This window comes from Sphaerodactylus townsendi, linkage group LG16, assembly GCF_021028975.2.
Source record: "Sphaerodactylus townsendi isolate TG3544 linkage group LG16, MPM_Stown_v2.3, whole genome shotgun sequence".
Lineage (NCBI taxonomy): Eukaryota > Metazoa > Chordata > Lepidosauria > Squamata > Sphaerodactylidae > Sphaerodactylus > Sphaerodactylus townsendi.
In genome coordinates this window covers 29,751,723-29,769,449 of record NC_059440.1, presented here as the reverse complement: position 1 = coordinate 29,769,449, position 17,727 = coordinate 29,751,723, and the positions used below count along the sequence as shown (strand labels likewise).

Here is a 17,727-nt window from a genome sequence, read left to right as displayed (position 1 = left end):
CTGGCCCCAGAGGGCCCCTTGTGTTTACACTGCTTCCAAGGGGGGGGGGTTATATTTCCCAAGCAGCCATAGCCAAGCACAGGAGGGTGTCAAGGGCTTGGCAAACCTTAACAATCTTCGTCTGGGAAGCCAGGAGAGTCACCGCTGCTGGCCCCCCAGATCTGAGTCTAGGACGGAGGGCTGACCTCTGAGGAGTCCTGGCGTCCTGGCAGGTAGACTCTGGCCACAGGCCCAGAGTTGCAGCCAGAGGCCGGGGTCCACCCCAGGCCATAATTCATGCTGTGCTTGGTTTTTTATGGGGGGAAATAAACCTGATTGTCGCACAGATTGCTGCGGGAACACGGGCACAAACGCACAAACACGGGGCCCTTTGCAGGGCTAAGCTGTTTGTCATGAAGCCTCTTTGCCCCCGTTCCTGGCTGCAGACCGAGGATTGATTGGGGTGGGGGGGTTCCTTGAGCAGGCAGGTCTCCTTCAGCCAGGGCAGCAGAAGCAGCAAGCGGTTCGGGTCTCTGTGAAGCCTGGGGTGCCAGCCACCCCGCCGGTCCTCCCCGCAGAGCAGACCGCCCTTTCTGCCCCCAGCAAACTCTGCCTGACCTGCTTCCGCCCTCCCTCTCTGCCCCACTGAAAGTCTCTGCCCAGCCCCCCCCAGGAGTGGGGCTCTGCTATTGTAGAAGAGCCTCCTGCAGATGTGCCTCCATCGGAGTTCCGTGATTGCTAGGTTCCTCTCTGCCTTGGAGGCTGCCTGCCTGGGCAGCCGAGACTGAGCTGGGGCGGATTCCTCTGTGATCAAATTAGGTTCTATGCTTTCAGTTCCTCCTGCCCCCCCCCCCCCCTCAACAGATCTTCACGTGCCCCCCACCCCATGGTGGCTCCTTTGTTGCCCTGCAGCGTCGGGCTTGACCACTGCCGGTGGATGGTGGAGGAGGTGGCCCCTATGCCTTCTCAGTGGCCAGGGATGATTCAAGGTGTCACCCTCCCCGCTTGGGCCTGGCCACCCCAGGTAGTGCAGGAACTATCTTTGGGGTTCTGTGAGGTTCCACCCACCCCACCCACGCTGAGCTCCCCACCCCACTCTTCCCATCCATCTACCCAGCGAACTTCTGGATGACTGATCTGCACCCTCAGCCCCCCTCAAGTGGGGGGGGGGTCCTTTTCTGGCTCTGGGACCTCTAATGAAGTACTTCATTGGCTTCTGGACATCAGTCAGTTCCCACCCACTGCAGCAGCCTGAAGCTCCTCCTGGCGCTTTGCAGCTTAAGCACGGTGGGCCAGTTGGCCATCTCCTGCTTGCTCAGGCAGATTCAGCAATCGGTGGGGCCTCAGGGGACTCCAGGGGTTCACAACACTGGCTGCAGGCCCTGTGACCCGGCCGCTGAGGACACCCTGCCTTGGATCCCTGCCACAGCCACGGAAGTGCCAAGTCCACTCACCCCATTTCACCAGCACCCTTATCTCCCCAGCACCACCTGAATGAGCCACAATAAAAGCTCTGGGTACATTTGCAGCAATAAAACCATTTGGGCACTTGTTGACTCTTGGGTGCCCCAGGGAGGGGAGGGCTCTCTTTATCTTCCCTCCCCCATGATCTGTGCTCTGACAAAGGGCACTTCTGGCCCGGCACAGGCCTCGGCCAGTTGCAGTTAATTTCTAAGGTGCCCAGGAGGAGGTGCCCCAGCCGGTGGGTCACTCTCTGCAGTGCTGCCAGGGGTGTGCCAGGAAGGGCCATGTGCCAGGGGGTGTCTCTATTTGCTGCACTCTTGTGCAGAGTTCAGTGGCTTTGCCTGAGTCAGGGCGGGTGCTATGAAGGAGTGAATGAGCCCAGCCTGACCGCTGCCCTCAGTGCCCTGCTGGCACGGCAGGAAGCCCTCCAGAGAGAGGGATTCTTTAGCAGCTGCTGAGAAGTAGGTGCCAAGGCAGGGGCTGAGCTCATGGGCAGGATGGTGCAGGGGTTTGGATGCAAGGCTGCAAAACAGCCAAAAAGGAAACCACAAAGTTTGAGCAGGACTTTTCAGCCTCTTTATTTCAGATCTCAGAAGACTCCGCTCATCACAGATGGCCAGCCATGGTCTGAAAGGAAAGGGGGAAAGGAAGGGTATTTTTAGGAATGAAATCTGGGCTACAGGGTTGGTTGCAGGGCAGAGATTCCTCTGTTATGCCGCTCGTGGGTCCTTGCTCTCTCCTTTCTCACACGCGCCACCCTGCCCAGAGTGGTAGCCATGAGCCTGGCCTGGGAAAGGCAGCAGCGCCAACTGAAGGACCCTCTTCTCCGGGCTGCTTTGGGATTCTATTCTGTGCCCCCCCCCCCACCTCTGGAGGGACAAGCAGGCAGCTACCATGGTCAGGACCTTATTTATTTGTCTGTCTGTCTGTCTGTCTGTTTGTTTATTTATTTATAGGCCGCCTCACCCCCGAAGGGCTTTGCAGTGGCACCCTCATTAGGCACCACCCACTTGGTGCCTGCTCTTCTGTCTCTTCGGTTCCAGGGTAAATCTATTTGATCTCCTCCAAATTTTCAGGGGGAGGCTGTTTCCAGCCAGTTTTGGCTGTGGTCTATTTGACTGGTGCTTGGTGTGGGCATTGCTTCCATCTTGTTTCAGACATTTTATTCTTGAGTTTATTTTGCAGGATTTATAAACTAAAAATCCAAAGGGGAGGGTGAAACTATTTGAAATACATACATAATCTACACAACCAGGGAACCATGTTCTCCACAACCACACGTGTGCTCAAAGCCTGCATGTGCGTTGGATGGTGGCCTCTGACTCACAAAATCCATTAGCCATTCAGCTGCTGCGAGGTGTTCTTGTTCTGTTTGCGGGGGGGGGGGGGGCTTCCTCCTGGATCTCCACTTGGTCAAGAGCTGCAGCCTGGACAAGTTCTGACCTGGCTGAGCTACACTTCCAATTTCCTTTCTTTCCTGCCCCATTAAATAGATTTTTTGTTCTTCCAAACCAGCCACTTCAGGCTTTTATAGGAGCTTACCATTTTCTTAAAATTGACAAAATACAATAAAATTGTCACAGTAAAATATTAAATTTTCCTGGCAAACTGATAGTAATGAGGAGAAAGATTACTATGGTCTGAAACTAGGTTGAACTGAAGACTGGAACTGACTCCAAGTTCAGGCTGAAATCTATCCAGCAACACCAGGCCACGCGCCCACCGGACTCAGAGGTTGCAGCATGGAGCAGGCACACGGCTGCACGGCTGCACTTCCTTCAGAGTAGGGTCCGGATCATTATCCAGATGTTACCGCTCTAGTAAGTTGCCTTCTGCTGAACCTCAAACCCCTTCCCCAATGTTTTTCTCATGATGATGATGATGATGATGAAGAAGAAGAAGAAGAAGAGGAGGAGGAGGAGGAGGAGGAGGAGGAGGAGGAGGAGGAGGAGGAGGAGGAGGAGGAGGAGTTTGGATTTATATCCCCTTTTCTCTCCTGTAGGAGACTTACAAAGGGGTTTACAATCTCCTTGCCCTTCCCTCCTCACATCAAACACCCTGAAGTGGGTGGGGCTGAGAGAGCTCCGAGAAGCTGTGGCTAGCCCAGGGGTCTGCAACCTGCGGCTTTCCAGACGTTCATGGACTACAATTCCCATCGGCCCTTGCCAGCATGGTCAATTGGCCATGCTGGCAGGGGCTGATGGAATTTGTAGTCCATAAACATCTGAAGTGCCACAGGTTACAGACCCCTGGATTAGCCCAAGGTCACCCAGCTGACGTGTGTTGGAGTGCACAAGCTAATCTAGTTCACCAGATAAACCTCCACAGCTCAAGTGGCAGAGTGGGGCATCAAACCCGGTTCCTCCAGATTAGAATGCACCTGCTCTTAACCACTACGCCACTGCTGCTCCACTGACTGGGTACCAAAGACAACTCACTTCCTGGATCCAGTCATCGAATGCAGAGACTCGGGTGAAGACGGTGGGTTTCTTCAGGGCGTTGCATCCCAAACCAGAGACAAAGCTGGCAATGCCGTGGACCTGCCATCTTCCATCTGCAGCCTGGCAGTTGAGGGGGCCACCGGAGTCACCCTGCAGACAAGACACCCACACCCGCCCAGAGGTCAGGGGCCTGTTTTGCAGGCTCCGTGTGGGATCTTGCCTTCACCCCCTGGCCCGCACCACAAGGCTTCTCTCCCAGGCCGCCATTCAGGGTCCCCGTGGCAGAAGGTGCCACGGAGACTGTGGCCGGCAGAGCTCACAGCCGCACTGCTATTGGTGCCCCACTCACATTGCAGCCTGCTCGGATGTCTCCGCCGGCGCACACCATGGTTTCCCGGATCGCCAGGGCTCCCCACCAGTCAGGCTGGGTGCAGTGGGCGTGGTCCACCACCGGAAGAACCGCCTGCTGCAGTCTGGAGGGGAGGGGGCCACCGGCTGCAAAGAAAGGCAACGCTGGTGGCGTGGGGGCACCCAAGTGGGGGCCGGAGTCCCTTGCCAGTCCAGGCACCAAGGGTCCGCCCCCCCAGTCATAAAGGTGGGAGGGGCTGAGTGGGTTCAGAGGGCTTGGAGAGCCGGAATGCAAAAATCAAGTGACCGATGGAGGCGGGCAGATGAGGCAGCTCAGGGGGGCGACAGGCATCGAGCAGCTGCTGCCTCCCCACCAACAGTCTGTGGCCAGCCACACCATACGGTTGCCCAGCTGCCATTTTTGCACCTGATGGCTCCACCAGGGTCCTCTTCTGAGGATGACGAATCTCCCCAAAGGCAAAGCCCGTCAGCACTGGGCATTTGGGCTGCTGAGAAAAATCTCGCAATGAGTGTCGACACACCCGGGGCCCTGGTTGGTGTCAGAAAGAACATCCCAGACCTGTCCCTCTTTGAGACCATTTTGAGCTGGAAGGAGGCATCGCTCCACACCGCCTGCTGGAGGCATCTGTGCAGACCAGCGGCTGTGTGTGCCCGGGCATGATGCACATCCTCAGACACGCTCCCTCCCTCCCTCCCTCCCTCCTGCTCAGCCGCACAGTCGTAAAGGTGAAGTCACGTACTGTAGAGGCGTCCCCAGCCGCTGATGTAGCAGGGGTAATCGTTGGGCAGGACCTCCCCAGCAGGTGGGAGGCAGGCCAGCTCCACCTTGTCGTTCAGCTCAGCACTGCGAGACAACTTCAGCAAGGCGATGTCATTGCTGGGGTGGAAAGAGACCTTCAGGAGGAGTCTGGGGGCTTCCTGAGCAGGTGACCCTGAGCCTGGATGTGGCCTTTACCCGGGCAATCTTTCCCCGGGAAGGATCCATTCATCCAGCATGAGGTGCCTCAACACACGTGCACATGCCTTGCCACGGAAACCCTTCTCCCTAATCCAGGCCCAGAGGAGGCTATTCAAGGTGGAGGGGAAATATACTCTGTGCCTGCTCAGAGGCGCTGTGGTCTTTTATTACAACTTCAGATTTCAATGCTGCAGCACTGAGAGTGCGTTCTGGGGCTAAGCACGGGGGCATCTTTGCTCTGGAAACGGAACCCTGCTCGGCCTTGGAAGCCTCCTTGGCCCCGGGGGCATCCCGAGAGCCCTGGCTGAGCATTGCTTACCCACAGGGTGCGCAGAAGGACAGCCAGCGCGGGTGCACAAAAATGTCATCGGAGTTCACAGGGATGCGCTGCTCCGAACCGTCCTCCTGGTCCATGTCGTATTCTCCCAGCACCACCTCATAGCGGCGGGAGTTGCTGGAAAGAGAGCCCACTGAAAAGGTCGTGTTGAGGAGACAGAGCACGTGGCGGGGAGTCCACTGATGCACGGAGTCATCCAGCGACTCCTAAACTTTATTTCCTGGGAAGCTGGAGCAGTTTCCTCCCGCTCCCCTAACAGGAGCCAGAGTGGCTGGCAGACTTTTTAGGGTAGAGCTCCTAGTCAAGCAAGGAGCCAAAGGCCACATGACAGCCCTCCAGTGTTGGATCCCCAGCAAAAGGGGCCTTGGATCCCACCGGGAAGAAATCCTCACTGGCAAAATGCTCCTTCCCCAAGCGAACAGCTGCTTCTGCTGACGCCCCTCCCCAAAAGACGCCCACCCCGTGCTGCACAAGAGGGAGCTTACGAGATGCAGTGTGCCGCTGTCATGACCCAGTTGGGGGCAATAAGACTCCCCCCGCAGGTGTGACGGAAGACGCCATCCTTCTCGTACTGCAGGGAGATCTGCAGGGAGGCAAGGGAGAAGGCTGTTTCTTGGAGGGCTGGGCAGCCGCCGCCACCCCCCTTTCTGAAGAGAGGCTCCCCATCGGGACAAGAAGGACTCTGTCTGGCTGCAGGTACAGCTGCCTTGAGATCTTGGGCACTGCTGTCCTAGAGGAGGTGCTCAAAGGTTGACAGAGCCCCCATTTAAAAATGGATGTTCATGACCCCCACCTGAGGAATGCTGGAGGTCTACAGAGGAGCCCCGTTGGCCCTGAGCCTTGGAGAGACACCCCAAATGGTGCCTCTGTGGGTGTCCTCAGAAGGTGGAAAAAGAACCTCAAGGAGGGCAGATCTACCACTCTGCAGACCCTCTGGAAGCCTCAGCCCCTGCTGGTTCAACTGTTCCCCAATGTCATGGGGCCAGTAGGCCCCTCCCCCAGGGTTGCCAGGAGAGGCTGTTCTGCAAAGGTGTGATGCCACAGACGCTGCCCCCCCCCCCCGGGGACTGATCTCTGTAGTTGGGAGATCGGTTGTGATTGTGGGAGAACTACAGCCCCCCCCAAAGGTTGGCAACCCCAGTGCTCCCCTGGCAGGAAGGACAGAGCGAAGGGCTTCTGCTGCAGCCAGGTTCCCTTGCCGCTGTGGCATGGATGGTGTGGAGCCAGGAGGATGGTTGGGTGGCTCACCTGCCAGGGCCAGCTGAAGGGGTTGGCGTCCTCGCCGTTGACCACTCTGGCGTTGGGAGCGTAGATGGGCTGTCCACACCCGGAGGCTGCAGGGGAGAGCAGAGGGCAACTTCTGTGCACGGCAGAGAGAGGCGGCCTGAAGGAAAGGGGATCCGCTTCTCAAACAGAAGGGTCCATTGTCTGGTCGAAGGCTTTCACAGCCGGATTCAACTAGTGGTGGTGGGTTTTCCGGGCTGTGTGGCCGTGGTCTGGTGGATCTTGAACAAGATCCACCAGACCAAGGCCACACAGCCCAGAAAACCCACCGCAACCAGAAGGTTCCAGGACCCTGGAGAGCTGCTGCAAGAGAGTGTACACTACTGAGCTGGAAGGGCCAAGGGTCAGCGCTGGCAGGACACAGCCTCATGAAGTCATCTCTGCCTGGGTGCCTGGAAGGCCAGTTGTGACCAAGGGCTCCTGGCATGGCTAGACCCTCTCCTCCAGCATACCTCACTGTCTGTCTTCTGAATGAGTGCAGTTCAGTAGGGCCGAGGTGGGCCATTCTCCCAGGAGCATGCCTTGCTCTGGCTGAGGCTGAGCAGGAGTGGAGAGACCCAGAGATCGCATTCAGACATCGTGACCCAGCGGTGCTTGTTTAAGCCCTGGTTTTATGCAATAAGGTCTGGGGAGTCTCTTAGGTGCATTGGGTAACAATGCCCAGCTTCCCTTTCTGGCTGCCTCTCTGCCTTCCAGGAGGAAGAACCTCCTTCCTGTCTTGCTGTGCTGGTAGTCAAGCGAGCCACACACACAAGGCTACTCGCCAAAGGGGGGGGGCTGTCTGTGAACAATCAGTGCAGAATGTGCTGGACTCAGCAGCTCCGACCCCTAGTTTGGGATCCTGCTTTGCTGCACCGCCTGCAATCGACCAAGCCCTGGTTTGCGCAGCCTCGAGAGGGATCTGCGGATTGTTTCTTACCACCGGCCACCAGCCAAATGGGGATCAACAGCACCAGCATCTTGTCGAGGTTGACACTATCAGACACAGAGCCTTTAATACTCCCCTTTATCAAGCAGTGGACATGGGGGGTGTTGTGTTGTCCTATTGTACAGCAGCCAAAGCCGCTCTGGGGCTTCACACACAGGCAGCCGGGCCCCCTCTGATTAGACTTGGGCTCGTGCCAGGCAGCAGAAGTGCCAAAGTATCAGCCAGAGGGGGATGTAGACAACCAGATAACTTGCCCAGCCTTGGGAAGCCAGGGAAGGGAGCAGCTGCTGCCTCACCTGAGTCTCTTAAGGGGAGGCCGAGGGGTGGAGGCCAGAGCTCAACCCAAGGGTGGAGGCTTGGCCCTATATCTGCCCTATAGCGGCACTGGTGTTGCTCTTAGCAAGGGGCTGAGATGCTCTGTGGATATGGGGTGCTTGATAGGCTCTGGGGCTGAATCCTGGCCCCAAACATCCCAAGGCCAAAATGAATCCCTGCAGCTGATGCCTGAGGTGTGGGCAGCAGGTGGGTCCTTTCCCAGGTCCTCCGTGCTGGCAGACGGCCGGGCCTGGTGCTGACCGGAATCTCCCCTGGGAATCAGAGCAGGTGGGACAGGGAGGGGCGAGGGGGAAGCCGTTGACAATTAATAAATGATCTTGGCTGAAAGGGACCTATTTTGGAACAAGGACATGCCGACATCCCCCGCCCCCTCCCCAGATCACATACAGAGATGACAGAGCCTGAGATGAAGGACATTATATGACCAGCTATAACTTTTATCTTGGGTGGGAAAATGCACATTCGACCCACAGGGCTGTGGAAACTCCTTCCTCTTGGGAAAACAAATGCACATTTTAAAGACCAGATGTTCCAGAATTCTATGGAGCCATGCGCCATCTAGTGGAGGCTGCCTTGGAAGCAGTTATTTCACCATTTGTCATGGCGCAAAGAAGGAAGAGAATTCACTGGTGTGATGGATACATGGGCATGCATAATGTTGAGTCGGTCAAATGTTTTTATTGGCTGGGGGTCCCTGCCCTTGACAAAACAGTACCCATTCTGCCTTTTCCAGGGAGATTGTATCTATGAAGAATATGAAGAACACCTTTTTAAAAAACCCTCTTGTGAAGAAGAAAACCAAGAGTCAAAATGAACCACGACCTTCCACACTGCAGGTCTCCTAACACGGCAGCAGCCTGTCAGATGAGGGTTCCTGGGACTGAACTCACTTCTCAGGCAGTCTTCTAGTCTGAGGAATCCAGGATTTTGCAGGGCCAATTTTGACCTAAGAATACAACACTATCCGGAGCCTCTTTCCTTGATACAAAACAATTTCACTGAACAGAAAAATTACCCAGCAGTTCTGAGCAATTGGTGCTGGGGCATATTTCTTTATGGGGGGGGGGGGAGGACCTGCATCTTCAAATATTCAAGGTGGCTAGCAAGAGTTCAGCAACTGAGATTAAACTCTTTGCATGAGTTAGAATCATAGAGTTGGAAGAGACCCCAAAGGCCATCAAGTCCAACCCTCTGCAGTGCAGGAATATACAATCAGAGCACTCCTGACAGATGGCCACCGAGCCTCTCTTTTAAAAAACCCTCAAAAGACAGAGACTAGTGCATTCCACTGTCAGGAAGTTTTTCCTGATGTTTAGGTGGAATCTCTTTTCCTTCACCTGGTGGGCCATCTAGCTCTGAATACAGGACACATCAGTGTTTTAGTGTTTACATTTGTTCTGGCTGAAGGAGGATAATAGTTGAGCCCCCCTCACACCGGGTTTCCAGCAAAATCGTTACACCCTGAAAGCAGAGACAGTGTACATAGATGGATTCAAAAGATGACTATAAATCGAATGTTCCACTCTTCCGAAAGAAGGAGATCAAAGCACACTTCCACTGGAAAGGGAGAGGACTCAGAACTCATGCAGCAGAGGGACATTAGAAAGTCCCAGGACACAGGAAATAAATTCTCTCTCATCTTGCTCTTCTCCTTGGACGGGCGCAAGAACGAGGTGTTTACCTTGGGACTCCATCTTGTTCATGTGGTAAAAGATCATGGGGATAAAGAAGGACTTTTAAACACTGCAAGTTGAAGACCTACTAGCCTATCTTAATTAAACATAATTTGGGATAACTACTAAGTGTAAAGGAAGAGGACGAGAGGTTTTCACTTTTTCTTTGTATCCTTGCTTAGCTTGAAATCTTATCTCTGGCAATCAAGCTACACTCATCTGGCAGTTTAATGCATTCCAACGCTTTTCATTTAATGGGTTCAGCCCCTCATTTCTGGTATCTCTCATTCCCCCTCCAATAATCTTTTTATTTGTTTAGCAGAGAGCTGGACTAGATGGACTCTGGTCTGATCCAGCTGGCTCTTTCTTATGTTCTTATTTCCCATGTTGCCAATAATATATTTGCAGATGTTTTCGATGTGAGGTGGCAGAGGTATCATTCTTCAGGATTTAGCTCCCTCCTGTTCCAGGTCTTTAGTTGTTACGTCTGAGTGGGTACTGCTGAGCAAACCCTGTCTCGAGGGTGCCTGCACACTTACGTCACACAGCCGTCATTCCAACACTGCAGACGGTGTGGGGTTTGTTCCTGAAGAGGGTCCCGCATTGTGCAGAATAGGGCCACATTGCTAAAACTCTGTGGGGCTAGGCCTGGGTATGCTTTGCTTTGATATCCCAACAAAAAGTATGTTGAACTGTTGCTGTGCAAAGTTTCTTCTAGTGTACCTTTAACCAAATGAATCCAGACCATCTTGGCCTCTATTTCAAATCAATGGTGATTCAGGCTATTGAATAGGAACTGTTGGTTGCCAGGGAATAGCCCAGAGAACAAATAGAGGAAGAAGATATACAGAACTATGTATATAAATTAAGAGGCTGGTTGTTATGTTTGCTTCCTGAATTGACCTTCCATGTACAAAAAAGTTCTGATGTATTGTCGAGAAGGAAACTTTCTGGCCAAGAATCACTGGGGTGCTGTATTGGTTTTCGGGCTGTGGCCATGGCGTGTTCTGGCAGCATTCTCTCCTGACGTGTTCGCCTGCATCTGTGGCTGGCATCTTCCAGAGGGATCCTCTGGAAAGATGCCATATGATCTAGATGCCCAGTGAAACGTCAGGAGACAATACTACTAGAACACGGCCACTACTAAGTCCTTCCACATTTCAGCACCTGTAATTCTGATGTTATTCATGAAAATATCCATTTATTCAGGTTTTTGGTTTTGTTTCACCCCCTTTCCCAAAGAGCAAGCACAGGGGAAAGTGGTCTGGCAGCATTTTTTTTTGGGGGGGGGGATCCTGGGCTGAGGAAAGGAAGACCAAATGTCTTCGGTGTATTAATTGTTCGGCAACCTTGGGAAGAAAATAGGGAAGCAAAGGAAAGAACTAGTGCAAGAGACAGACATATTAAATCAAGAAGTATTTTATTCTTATCAGGCAGAATCCAATGTTGGACGAGGTGCTGTTACTTGAAATTAATTGTTGGCAATCGTCTGCAAAGCAAAAAAACAGAGCTGTGTTATGAGAAAAGTACACGCATAGTGGCCACCTGCAGCCTGAACGGTGCCCTGTGTTCCAACCCGAAGTCTGCAGAAATCTGGCGCTGAGAGCCCCGCTAACAGCTGTAGTCTTTTACATGCAAGTAGGACAGAACCCAATTAGGCCACTTCAGGATGAACTAAAATGCCTCATAAACAAGATGGTTCTCCAAACAAAGTTCTGCATTTTATCTATGAGCTCCAATAAGGCAACACTTGGTTCCGTCAGTTAACTTTTCATGCTCCTTCCTTGCCTCCTAGAAACTGGGATATTCTGTATGTGCCCTTCTTACTACGTAACTCCATCCCATCCCATATTGAGAAGAGAGATCCCATTTCCTATCAGCAAGAGGCACTGTGCAGCACCCAGCTGTGGAAGAAAGAGGCTTCTGGCCAGCAGGGTCTTTTCCCGTCCCCCAACGGGACAATACCTCTTCAATCCAGGAGTTGAAAGCAGAGACCCGGGTGAAGACCGTGGGCTTCTTCAAAGTGTTGCACCCCCAGGCAGACACAAAGCTAGTAACTCCGTGGACGTACCACCTCCCGTCACCAGCCTGGCAGTTGAGGGGGCCACCAGAGTCACCCTGAAAAAAAATATGACAGAACTTTTAAATCTTAAAGGGACCACAAGACTCTGTTGAATCTGTTAGTAGTACTCAGAACACATATTTATCTACTGTTATCATTTCTGTTTAATAAATGCGGCAGTCAAATGCCCAAGGCACAAGAGGGCAGCGTCCAGAGCCTCAACAGCACTTATTTTCATTTTATTGTTCTTTTTTGCATCAGTCAAGTTGAAGTTAGTTTCCTGGCTGGATTGGGAAGTGTGCTGCCTGCTCTCTGTTGTTCTACTCAAGAAACAGACCCTAAGATCTAAAGATACAGGCATCACCATGGCAACATCATTACAGTCCTGCCTACCCCCCTTTGCACTTTAAGTCTCTTGTTCGCCATTTACTACTCACGTTGCATCCAGCTCGTATGTCTCCTCCAGCGCAAACCATCGTCTCCTTGACAGTGGATCCCCACCAGGTGGGCTGTGTGCAGTGCGCGTGGTCTACTACTGGGAGCAATGCCTGCTGCAGTATGGAGGGGAGGGGCCCGCCAGCTGTAGGAGGAGAGTCCAAAGAGGGGTCAGGATTCTGTGATGGTCACCACCATCCTGACAGGGCTTCTCTAATGGCTGTGTGTTCTTGAAAGTGTTTATTTCTCTTATTTGTTTTGAATGGATTATTGGCATATTTCTTTCAATACGTACCCACTTAACATTGTTAATTGGCCAGCAGTGAGGTTGGCTTCACAGCATCTCTACAGCAACAAAAAACGTGGCCATGACACGGTTGGTTTAGAGGGGAATCCTGTCTGTGTTGCCAGCAGCCATTTCCTTCCATGGGGAGTGAAATGGGACATTTTCTCCCTATGTCAGGGGTCTGCAACCCGCGGCTCTGGAGCCGCATGCGGCTCTTTCAACCTTATACTGCAGCTTTGCGTGGCCTGGAAGGTTGCCGGAGAGGTGTAAGCGATGGAGCATATCCACTCCAGCCTTCCAGAGCAGCGCTGAAAGGAAAGGTGAGTGGAAGGAGCCAAACCTTGGGGACCGAGCGAAGACTCCGTCTTGAGCCCTGCCTCTTCGGCTCAGTAGATCTTCGGGGCTGTGGAAAACGGGTCCAAATGGCTCTTTGGGTGGTAAAGGTTGCCGACCCAAGCCCTATGTAAGCAGATGAGGGTAAAACAACTGAAACCTCTTGAAAAGGCTCCATGGCGCCATTTATGGTTGTTGAAAAGCACCTGAAAGTTCAATAGGTCAGCATTTCTCAACCTGACCCGAAAGAAGCCCTTGAAAGTGGGTCTCGTGGCTTTTGCAGTTTTATTGATTTGTGCATGCTTTTTTTAAGTTGGTCACCATTCTGCATACATTTGGACTTGCAGGAGCCAGTGCTGTAAGCAATAGGGCTGTGTTCTATTGCCGGCAATGGTGTTAAATGGCGGGGAGGGCAGACATGAGTCTTTTGGGTGTGGTAGACTTCTACCAGCTGTCTCTGAACGTCCCCTGAGGCTGAGCATGTGAACTGGCAGCCATTTCCACTGCCTTTGAGTTGAATATTTGCAACCTCTCTCTATCCCTACCCTGGAATCACTCACTGTAGAGGCGCCCCCAGCCGCTGATGAAGCAAGGGTGGTCGTTGGGAAGCAACTCTCCTCGGGGCGGGAGGCATCCGAGCTGCACTTTATCGTTGAGGACTGCCTCATGGGACAGTTTGAGCAGGGCAATGTCATCCCTGAAAGAGAAGGAAAGGGGTCACCCAGAGAAGCCAAGCAGAGGTTGAGATCTGATCTCTGGCCATCAACTTCCAGGACTCTGTGCCTGAGAAAAATGAATTAATCATATACGGAGGGTCTTTGTTGCTCCAAAAGCAATTTAACCTTAAGGCAGCATTCCAAGTAGCAGGGAGGATAAGCTCCAGACCACATCAAACCACGTCCTCTAATCTCAGTTGTGTGGGAATAAGCTCACTGGAGAAGGGAGGCACCCTGTGTTAAGGCTTTGCAAACATGTTACGGAGCTAAATCCTGGCTCAAATTAAGTCCTCTTTGAGTCCTTGTATTTCTGTGAGTCTCATTCCATTCTCCGGTAAGTAGACCCAGGAATTTCAGACATCTTTCTTCTAAGTATTTGAGAGATGATGGCCACTAACCTGGATAGCTTTAAAAAGGGCTTGGACAGATTTATGGAGGAGAAGTCAATCTATGGCTACCAATCTTGATCCTCCTTGATCTCAGATTGCAAATGCCTTAGCAGACCAGGTGCTCAGGAGCAGCAGCAGCAGCAGAAGGCCATTGCTTTCACATCCTGCATGTGAGCTCCCAAAGGCACCTGGTGGGCCACTGCGAGTAGCAGAATGCTGGACTAGATGGACTCTGGTCTGATCCAGCAGGCTAGTTCTTATGTTCTTATGTTCTTATGATGGTCTCTGCCAAAATAAAACTTCTTGGCCTAAAGTTTTGAATCAAGATAAAGAACATAACTGACCAGCTAATTCTACTAATGACTCCTTAATTTGATATATGACAGCTAACGATCTGCAAACAATTTGGTTGTGGGCACAGAAGAAGGGAACAAACAGCCCCGGAAAATGTGGAGAGACAGGTCCCATTACAGTGGTTTTAGTACTCTCTTTACTCTTCTGGTCCAAACAAACAAAACCATCGCCAGTTGCTTCTCCAGCTTGTGAAGGATCTAGATCTCCCTTTTGGCCTGTGTGCACTGCAGTTTTTATACAATCCTTCTTCTCTTCAATCTGTCCCTCAGAGGTGCCAAGTAGCATAAACCCTCAGATAACATTCCCTTTCCCAGAGAGGTTGTACTTACCCACAAGATACACAGTTGTTGTTCCAGCCAGGATGCACAAAAATGTCCCCTGAATTCACAGGGATGTGCTGCTCAGAGCCCTCTTCTTTACTCCTGTCGTACTCACCCAGCACAACTTTGTACCGGCGGGATGAGCTGAAAGAGAAAGACTGGGGTCATACAATCGGGCACGAGCAGGATTCAGTGCCGGGTGAGGATCTCCACGGCACTCTGCGGTCATTCTAGCATTCATTGGTAACACGAGAGGTGCTGGGGCAGCAGTGGCGTAGGAGGTTAAGAGCTCATGTATCTAATCTGGAGGAACCGGGTTTGATTCCCAGCTCTGCCGCCTGAGCTGTGGAGGCTTATCTGGGGAATTCAGATTAGCCTGTACACTCCCACATGCGCCAGCTGGGTGACCTTGGGCTGGTCACAGCTTCTCGGAGCTCTCTCAGCCCCACCTACCTCACAGGGTGTTTGTTGTGAGGGGGGAAGGGCAAGGAGATTGTCAGCCCCTTTGAGTCTCCTGCAGGAGAGGAAGGGGGGATGTAAATCCAAACTCTTCTTCTTCTTCTTCTTCTCTCATCTTGCACCCCTGCTCCCTCTTTCTGAAGGAGGACTACTTGTGGTTGCTCAGACATTAAGGTAGGACACTTTGCATGCATATAAAAGCAATATCTTCTTACACAGCTGTCAAACTCGCAGCCCTCCAGATGTTATGGACTACAGTTCCCATCACCCCTGCCAGAATGCTGGCAGGGGATGATGGGAACTGTGGTCCATAACATCTGGAGGGCCGTGAGTTTGACACCTATTATAAAGCCATGCATTGTATGACATAGTATTGGTAGTGGAAACCCGTTTCAGTCAAAACCAAGGAACTCTGGCACAAACAAAACTCATCCTGACAGCCAAGAGATAGGTGGGCAATCTCCAGGAAACAAAGGGACGCCCGCTTGGCTGACAGACAGATTGTAGAAAATATGTAAGCAACACTCTTCCCTCCCCCTCCCCCTCACTTCCTTGCCTCAGTGCTCATGAAGTTAATAGCCTCATGCAAGCCTTTGCAAGCAGGAGATCTGGGTTCAGTCCTCAGCAAGTCCCGTTTAAAGGATCTCAGATGATGCAAATTTTCCCTGAGGCAAATCTGGAGAGTTACTACCTGTCAGAATAGACTGTTCGGGGCCACCTGAAGGAGAGGAAATGATCTACTATAAGGCAGCTACGCATGTTTATATTCCTTACTGACATCTACCCCCAAGTTCTGAATGGTTCTTTATTGAAATGAGTGATGCCCAAAGGAATCTAGAGGGCCTTCCAGTGTCTTCCTACTACCAAATACATAGAAATAAATAAATATTCCGGTTCAAACAAGTCATCCTCCCACCTCAGGGAATAAACTCCTGTTCCTTCAGATCCTAACCAGCGCTTCTATTCCACATGTGCAGTCAGAGAACTTACGAAATGCAGTGTCCGGCAGTCATGACCCAGTTGGGGGCAATAAGGCTTCCTCCACAAGTGTGGTAGAACTGTCCGTTGCTCTCATACTGCAGGGAGATCTGTGGAAAAGCATCGTGAAGGGGGAGGGATGATGTACCCATAAGGCTTTCCCTTCTCCCCCACTCCATGTCCATTCCTAGCTTGCTGCCACTCAGCTCCACTGCCTTAAGACGGACTTCCTAGACACCAGAAGGCTGATGGTGGTTCCCAGCACCCAACTCCTTGTGGTCCAAGGTATACCTCAGAGTTCAAACCCCCAATAACAATTAATGTTTGCCAGGTTGGGGGGGGCGTGTATCAGGGTGCAAAAATGAAGCTGTGGGCAGGAGACCGTGCTGGGGGACTTTAGGGGGGGGACTGAATTCTAGTAATGGGTGTACTTTATTTGGGGCAGCCCAAGGCTTATCTTCAACTTGCTGCTCATATAGCTCTGCGGGGAACAAAGAAGCAGCAACTTGCTTCAACCACACCTAAACAACTGGTCTGCTGGGGACCCCATATTTTTTTACAAAGCTCATTATTATAATTTGAGCGCTGTATCTTAATGAGGACCAGTACTAAATGTATGATATTTGTTTGTTTATTTGCCTGTTTGTTTTGTTTGCTTGCTGTGAACCGCCCTGAGCCCTTCGGGGGAGGGCGGTATACAAGTTTAATAATAAATAAAATAAAATAAATAAATAAAGTTCAAAGTAGCCGAACTCACCTGCCAGGGCCAACTGTAAGGCACGGAATCCTGACCATTCACTACTCTTCCCAGGGGAGCGTAGGTGGGCTCACCACAACCATGAGCTGAGGAGAAAACAGATTTAGCGAGACAATGATTACCCACATAACAATTTCCCCAAACTCAATCTGCTGGGAACGGGTCTGTGGTAGGCAGGTTGTTTTCAGTTCACAGCATCCAACAGGAGCGAGCCAGAGGCATTGGCCTAGCCCACTCTTACCTGGATTACAGACCAGATGGTCCCTGCAGAAAAGGCCAGAGAATAAACCAAGCAAATAAATAGTTCACTCAGCAGGACCCGGGTCTATCTGCCAGGTCTCGCAATGGTCCCACACACACCTTCCAGCTTCCTTCACAAAGGAGAACCATCTACCCCCAGTACTCAACTCCCCCCAGGTTGCACTGACGCTTAGGGTAAGGTGCGTGGCCTAAACACGAGTAGGAACTGCTGTCTTCTACTGACAGTAATTCCAGCCAAATCCCATCACCAGTTGGCATCCGGGGTCCTAAAAGTCCTGTTGAAGCCAGAGTATCTCATGGAAGGCTGCAGGCTCTGTAAGTGTTGGGGAATTGTCATTGGAAGAGGCAAAACTTCATGCATGGAAGGCCGAGGGCCAGCCGGGAGACATTCAAGGCAGGAGGTCTTGAATAGAAGAAGGTCAACATTTTGGGCAGGGGAGCAACTCTTCCTGTTCTTACAGCCACAACCCACTGAGAGAAAACAAAAGGAACCGGCGAGGAACGTCCCTTGGGCTGTGGTGGTAGACCAGCAGTGCAGAAGGCCATGCACCTGGGCTCTGCACATTACCTCCAACTGCGAGCAGGAGTGCGATAAAGACTCTCCACAT

At 52.1% G+C, this 17,727-nt stretch overlaps 2 protein-coding genes across 2 annotated transcripts; both read right to left on the bottom strand.

Annotated features, from left to right (window-relative positions):
* Positions 1-2,000: 2,000 nt before the first annotated feature.
* Positions 2,001-7,791, bottom strand: LOC125445497 (proproteinase E-like). The gene is made up of 8 exons (XM_048518553.1): positions 7,752-7,791; positions 6,797-6,882; positions 6,034-6,131; positions 5,531-5,665; positions 4,994-5,130; positions 4,234-4,379; positions 3,882-4,034; positions 2,001-2,070 (listed from the first exon to the last, which is right to left on the bottom strand). The coding sequence occupies exons 1-8, from the start codon at positions 7,789-7,791 to the stop codon at positions 2,050-2,052; spliced, it is 816 nt and encodes a 271-aa protein (XP_048374510.1). The 3' UTR covers positions 2,001-2,049.
* Positions 7,792-11,170: 3,379 nt separating this feature from the next.
* CELA3B (chymotrypsin like elastase 3B) lies at positions 11,171-17,727 on the bottom strand. The gene is made up of 8 exons (XM_048519190.1): positions 17,688-17,727; positions 16,859-16,944; positions 16,114-16,211; positions 14,674-14,808; positions 13,446-13,582; positions 12,269-12,411; positions 11,735-11,887; positions 11,171-11,258 (listed from the first exon to the last, which is right to left on the bottom strand). The coding sequence occupies exons 1-8, from the start codon at positions 17,725-17,727 to the stop codon at positions 11,241-11,243; spliced, it is 810 nt and encodes a 269-aa protein (XP_048375147.1). The 3' UTR covers positions 11,171-11,240.

Bases quoted from the DNA above. Each gene is read 5' to 3' on its own strand.
- LOC125445497 (XM_048518553.1), bottom strand. From the start codon at position 7,791: ATGCTGGTGCTGTTGATCCCCATTTGGCTGGTGGCCGGTG. The intron at 6,883-7,751 runs GTAAGAAACAAT...TCTCCCCTGCAG, and splicing joins CATTTGGCTGGTGGCCGGTG to CCTCCGGGTGTGGACAGCCC. The intron at 4,035-4,233 runs GTGAGTGGGGCA...TCTTGTCTGCAG, and splicing joins ACATCCGAGCAGGCTGCAAT to GGTGACTCCGGTGGCCCCCT.
- CELA3B (XM_048519190.1), bottom strand. From the start codon at position 17,727: ATGTGGAGAGTCTTTATCGCACTCCTGCTCGCAGTTGGAG. The intron at 16,212-16,858 runs GTGAGTTCGGCT...GCTTTTCCACAG, and splicing joins CTTACAGTTGGCCCTGGCAG to ATCTCCCTGCAGTATGAGAG. The intron at 13,583-14,673 runs GTAAGTACAACC...CTTCTCTTTCAG, and splicing joins AACAACTGTGTATCTTGTGG to GGATGACATTGCCCTGCTCA.